Source organism: Lepisosteus platostomus, chromosome 20 (assembly GCF_059453375.1).
Source record: "Lepisosteus platostomus isolate fLepPlt1 chromosome 20, fLepPlt1.hap1, whole genome shotgun sequence".
NCBI lineage: Eukaryota > Metazoa > Chordata > Actinopteri > Semionotiformes > Lepisosteidae > Lepisosteus > Lepisosteus platostomus.
The window spans coordinates 6,599,521-6,606,317 of NC_142630.1; the positions used below are offsets into that span (position 1 = coordinate 6,599,521).

Below are 6,797 nucleotides of genomic sequence, written 5' to 3' on the forward strand. Positions count from 1 at the left end.
GGGTGTATCACGCTGTGGGCCAGTTGCTTGCTGGGATAGGCTCCGTCTCCCCCACCACCCTGGACTCGATAAAGCAGTTAGCGGTTGTAACTTTGTTAAAACTCTCAAAGTCAGGATCACCACATAGACCACTCATGTCCCATCAGTGTTGGAGAGTTCTATGTGCAAAGGTTGTTTGACCAATGTTACCAGAGTCTGCAATGTTCCACACTATGTAATCATTGGATAACTACATTGCAAATTACCCTGGGTGCCGAGTGTCTGCCAGCAAATAAAGATAGTGAAATATTTGGTACGAAGACATCAGATTTCCAAATATTTACTAAAGTAACCTATTGTTCTGCATGAAAATAAAAAGTTGTCTTCTACAGATAGGGAATAATCCAATGAATTGAAATGGATAACAGTTTGAAAGTATGCAGCTGCCTGTATTTTGGGGAAATTTGAACTTTCTACCTTTTTCCATCTGTATTACAAAACAGGTCTGCACTTGCAATCTCTGTGTGACTGCTGTTAATGTTTCACAATGTTCATATAGTACACATCAACTGTTTAGCTGGTTAGGGGATCAATAGTTCATAGGTGAATTAGATAATGTTTCTGTTCACCAATCCATCAGACAGAAAAGAAACATATTCTTAGGGAACTTCCCCTGTAGAAGAACTTCTCTGATTCAGTATAGGACACAACTTGTAAGTGCAAGCTAAATCAAAACAGACAGTAGCTTTCTATTCCAGAAGCGTATCTGGTTGCAAACAATGCTTGCTCATGCCTGAGTAACTTACCCGACAGAGGAACAGTGGCTGGGATCTTTAAGCAGATGCAGAGGATTGGATTTGATATCCTATCCTTTCACAAACAATGGTAACAAAACAAGGCCGCTGATGACATATCAGCCAGTCTTGATTTGATTTCAAGGCAAATGACTAAACTCTGACACAGTCCTCACACTGTCTGGCACTTCAGTCAACAACATTTTCATCATAGGCTCAGGATTTGCACCTTATTGCATCAATTTGCAGACAATAATAGAACTGCGATGTTGACACAATTGGTCCTGCGGTGCAGCCATAGATACCCGGCTCTCGTACAGGACGCTGGACTTCAGTGGTGCCGTGTGTAATAGGTCTCTTACTGTAAGAGTTATGTCACTTGTCTGGTCTGGACTGTGCAATTGAGGCTCAAGTGATGACAGTTCAAGTACAGGGTCCAAATACACACACTGCTTCTTCCTTCAAACTGAGTCTTGCTGGGGTAAGTGCACTGTTGCTCCTCCTAACCTGCCACTCATGGTGGCAATGGGATCCCTGGCTCCCCCAGGATTGAAAGGGACTATAACACTGTAGCAGAGGCCACTCTGATCAAGAGGTTGAACTCACATTGTAATGACTCAACAAGCTCTTTACCACATTCAAGTCCACCGGGCCACACAATTAGCAGTTACATATATATTCAATTCAATATTCCATTAATTCACCAGTAAACCTGGAGCGCATTTCTTCAACTTGAGACAAGATAGCATTGTTCTGAGTGACTGCATTAAAACAACATTCAGAGTTAATTGAATAATGTCAGAATGGAGCAAAATAACAGCTTGTATAAAATAAGTATTTAATACCAAAAATACCTAATAAAATACCTGTTTTATTTGAAATAAATAAAATATTTTTTTATTTTTTAACCAAATAAAAAAGCTGAGAGGAGTAATTGAGAGATGAGGTCAAATTATTGCGAGAAGCATCTGTAACCCTTAAAGTCTGGACTTGCCCATCCCAGGCAGAAGATTTCTAGCACAGAGTGATTCCTTTTTGGCCCGCTGTCCTCCTCTGAAAAGTTAGGCTTGCCCCTCAGTGTAAAACATTGCATGGAAATTGTTTACTCTAGCCAGAGCTCAGATAAAAAGCTTGTGATTTGTCAACGATGTCTAAAGCCCGAGTCTCATCAGTATTCAGGTGGTGGTGAGATCTGACTGGAGCATTCCACTGGCCTACAGGGTGCTGAGTGCGTACACTGGCCTTCCAGCGTGGGAGAGCTTCTGCCAGAGACTCTGCCCTCACAGCCTTTTTCTCCATTGGCCCTGATAAGACAGCTGCAGAGGCTCATCAGCGCAGCAGCGAGAGAGAGAATCATGGGCCGCCGCACCTCTGTGTCGCCTCTGCTTCTGCTGCTGGTTCTGGGTGTCTTCCCCCGGCCTTCGCCCGGATTCTGGCTCTTCAATGTCATCTTTCCTCCCAGCGTCGAGCCCAGAGAGTCCCAGACGAACAGCACCCCGCCTCTCATCCTAGGTGAGTGTCAGGGAGGGCAGTCGGGTTCCGGCTCTCCGGAGGAGTGGCGGCCTTTTTGTATTCCAGGAGCATTTTTCGAAAGTACGCATTCAAACCTACCGAAAGCCGTGCTCTGTCAGCCGGTTTGTTAATGCAGTGAGGAGCATTAAATAATGACACAAAGGCCTGCTGTTACAGTAGGTTTCAGAAATAGGTTTTTGTTTTGGGAACATGTGTTTTGTGAAAAGTAGGGAATATCGTATGCATCTTTGCGATTCCAGTGGGTGTTCTGTGAATAGTGAACTCAGACTGAGAATTGGTTGTTTCTACTTAATTTATCATTCACCACAACAAATATCCTGCACTATACAACAGCTTCTAAAATAGCCTCTGAAGATACTATTATTATACAGACCTGTAGTCAAAGCTTTTCTCAGAGTGGAGATACTATCAGCTGGACATGACCCCGGTTTCTGCCTGCATTTTTAACACTTGACTGTTCAGGTTTCATTTGCACTGATGAGCTGTGAGCACAGCTTGCCAGGGGTGTCTCATACAGCATGCTGTACTATACTGTTGCACTTTTGGACAAATCTGTGTAAGGAAGTTCAGAGTAGATGATGGACCTATTTAGACTGAAAGTAGAAGATACTTTTTTGCTCAGAGATTTACCACCTGTCCGTCCTAGCTGGCTCCCTAGGATACATAAAGAAACATCTGGATAAGACTCAGTCACACAGTTCTACTTTAAGTCCAACAAATAAGATGGGAGTTAACCTCCTTTAGTTGTGAGCACCCTCTGTCCTTGCATTCTTTTTTAAAGTTAGACACAAGGGAAAAACTGGGAACCAGAATCACAATGAATCATTTACAGTAACTCACTCCAAAAATAGGGGAATAAATTGAAAGGAGGCATGTGAAGCATTCTGACCTGTGACCTCTTACCACTGCACAGTGCCAGGAAACCTGGGAAACCGACTGGAGGCCAGGATTGACAAGCCCAGCCTGGTGCACTGGCTGTGCTACAGGAAGACAGAGAACTTCTTCACCATCTGGATCGATCTCAACATGTTTATGCCCATTGGCATCGACTGCTGGATAGATAACATCCGGTACGGTAGCACCGTCATGTCTTAGCTCTCACTTTGTTGCCACCAACCTCACCATTTGTGTTGCCTTTCGTCAGGGGAAAAGGGCTCATTGTCAACAAACACCCACTGCTCTCTTCTGCCTCTTCACTCAAGAGAGCCCAAAACCAGGAACCAGAAATCTGAGACATTGTCCCTCTTCCCACTCATTGCACCTTCAGTTCTGATCAGAATTGATCCAAGCACGGAGGCTGCTCTTGAACCAGGCCTCACTGGTGATCAGACAGCTGGGTGAAACCACCAGTGAATCCCAATCCAAGCTTCACCTCCACCTCAAAACAAGTGCCTTAAGTTACTTTGCATCTGCATCTGCCTACATCAACAGAAACAGACCAGCCTTCCTCTGACTGATCAGAATCTGTGTCATTTCAGGATAGTGTACAACAGGACAACCCGGAAAAGCTCCAATGCCCCTGGAGTAGAGATTCGAGTACCCGGATTTGGCCAGACCTACCCTGTGGAATTTCTGGACACCAACAAGCTAACAGGTGTGCAGCTCTACATACAATACAATACAATACAATGATACAATTGTTATACACCATTACAATATTTTAGATAGGACTGGAAAAACATACCAACGGACATGTTAAAACCAAATGCATTTATGGGTATATTTTAGGTATTATTTTATTTAGGTACATATTTTTCAAGGAGTGTCAGAAATACATTCAGATAATGAAGGGTTAAATAGCCTCATATGGTGAATAGCCTGTATTTCCTCTTGGAAATTTAACAGGGGAATTCAAGCAAATGACATGCGCTTTTGAGAACTTCCACAGGCTAATTAATTGATCACCTTTTGCATTTGTCATATGAGAATGGACTGTGACCAAAAATCTGTTGTCTTGCAGGTTATTTCCACACCATGGTGGAGCACCTGGTGAATTTTGGATACGTCCGGAATGAGACCATTCGTGCAGCGCCGTACGACTGGAGAATTGCGCCCAGTGAGTGTCAGGCCTCAATGCAGTACTGAACCCCCACGGCACATAAAAATCTCAGAGAAGGAGAGGTTTGCTGTGATTATGAATCGCACATCTTGTGCTTAATTCACAGTATAATATATTTTATACAACATCTGTCACTGTACATTCTGCCATCTACATTATATCACCCTCCCCAATTCCTGAACACCTGGCACTGGGAAGTGAGGGTTGCTGAGGGCTTGACTACTTGTGAACATGAAATAGCCTTGCCACTACTACTTACCACCAGAGGTCGCTATGGTCAGCCTGGCAATACCCAGTTCAATTGTACTATTACAAGCGACTTGTCTTGGATAAATGTGCCAGCCTTCTAAATTCGTGATGAAATAATATTGATCGTTTTAATCAATTGTTTTTACTGGCATCATTGGATAGAAGTGCTGTTTCATGAAATGAGTAACTTTATCATCCCTTCACCAAGAGCAATGCCAGTGCCTTTAAGCAATGCAGCAGATGTACTAAGAGCTAAGTGATTCCCACTGAGAATTACTCTAGAGGGATAATTATTGAAATGAGGGTCAGGAACCCAAAGTAAAATGCTAGAAGAAAACCGTTGGTCCAGCTGGGTGATTGTCAGGTGTCTGGTTTGTGCCTGATAGATGAGCAAGAGGAGTACTTTGCAAAACTGAAAGAGCTGGTGGAGCAGATGTACTCTGAGTACCAGCAGCCTGTCTACCTGCTGGGACACAGCATGGGCAGCAACTACATCCTGTACTTCCTGAACGAGCAGCCGCAGCACTGGAAGGATCGCTACATTAAGGGCTTCATCTCGCTTGGGGCCCCCTGGGGGGGCGCAGTGAAGCCCCTCCGCGTCCTTGCTTCAGGTGGGTGAAAGACAGACGACTGGGGTGGCGCCTCAGGCCTGACCGCCTGGTCTGGACTGGGGCTCTCTTCCCAAAACAGGAACATTCACATCTATGACTAAACCACTAACCACGGCTGACACTGAGACATCCTGGTGTATGTTTGGCACCAACGTGTCTTGTCATGTACAGTATATGGTCACAATCAGCTCAGCTGACTATGGAAATGCTTGAAAATATCTCTGCATGAATCCACATGACGTTCATCTTTAATCCTCTGTGGATGAGCTACCTGCACTATGGCAAAGATGGCCAGTTTGCCCTCACCACAGCAAAAGAGAGAACCAGGCTATGTGATTGTTAACTGCTTAGAATTTTGATGAAAATGAATAGAAAAAAAAGAAAAAGTCTTACCCTATCTTTATTAGCTTCAGTATATTCAATTTCCACTAGTCACCCATTTATCTTCTTGATATTTATACTTAAAAATGTGCTTGAAATCCGTCAGAAATAATTTGTTTCCTGTCTTTGTTGGCTGAAAGACCAATAGACAACACAGCACATTAAAGTGCAGCTCCACGAATACCAGTGTAGTTTAACCTTAAGGAGATACTTTGTGTAATAGCCTGTACTGAAATTAAAGGCTCTTTTAGACCAGGAGAGTCGAATATGAGCCTGGATTTGAATGCAGAGAATTTAGTACACAATATCTTAACTAAACTTCCTTATTTTCCTTGGTTTCATACTCACACTTTATAAAGTTGTTTAACTAAAACACAAAGGCATTTGAAGCGCTGACAGAGGTTTGTCTTGGCAGGAGAAAACGATGGGATTCCTCTGGTATCCAATATCAAAATCCGCGAAGAGCAGAGGATGACAACTACCAACCCCTGGATGATCCCCACGGACCAGGCTTGGCCGACCGACCACGCCTTCATCTCCACACCCAGCTACAACTACACCTACCGGGACTACCAGCGCTTCTTCAAGGACATCCACTTTGACGACGGCTGGCACATGTGGGAAGACACCAGGAACCTCACAGCCTGGCTGCCCCCTCCTGGCGTGGAGGTGTACTGCATGTACGGAGTGGGCTTACCCACCCCGGTCACCTATATCTATGACGAGAACTTCCCCAACGCGGATCCCGTGGACATCGTCTACGACGACGGCGACGACACCGTCGACAGCCGCAGCATGGAGCTCTGCAAGCGTTGGGTGGGAAAGCAAGAGGAGCCGGTCCACATTATCGAGCTGAAGGGCATGGCTCACCTGGACATTGTCTTTAACGACAGAGCCCTCACCTTAATCCAGGAGATCCTGGAAGGGAAGTACAAAGGGCCATAGCCCCAGGGCTCCGAACGATGTAATAGGTCTAAACTGTAATTATTCAAATAAAATATTTTTAGAATGTTGTATTTTGTTGAGACACATAGTAAAATTTGCAGCGACAGAACAGTTTTCTGTCCCGGGACAGTGGAGGAGCAGAGTGTGGAGTACTGATGAAGTCTCTTGAAGTTGTTTTTTGCAACGTAATTTTGATAGTGTTTTTCCATCTTTCCAGCACAAACCCACTTAGCAAAAAACAGAGGA

General features: G+C 44.3%; 1 protein-coding gene across 1 annotated transcript; it reads left to right on the plus strand.

The window, feature by feature from the left end:
* The first annotated feature begins 1,918 nt into the window (after positions 1–1,918).
* On the plus strand, positions 1,919–6,619 carry lcat (lecithin-cholesterol acyltransferase). The gene is made up of 6 exons (XM_088614027.1): positions 1,919–2,285; positions 3,220–3,376; positions 3,785–3,900; positions 4,267–4,362; positions 5,001–5,225; positions 6,022–6,619. Exons 1-6 carry the CDS (start codon positions 2,129–2,131, stop codon positions 6,549–6,551), a joined length of 1,281 nt encoding a protein of 426 aa, XP_088470153.1. The 5' UTR covers positions 1,919–2,128; the 3' UTR covers positions 6,552–6,619.
* The last annotated feature ends 178 nt before the right edge of the window (positions 6,620–6,797 follow it).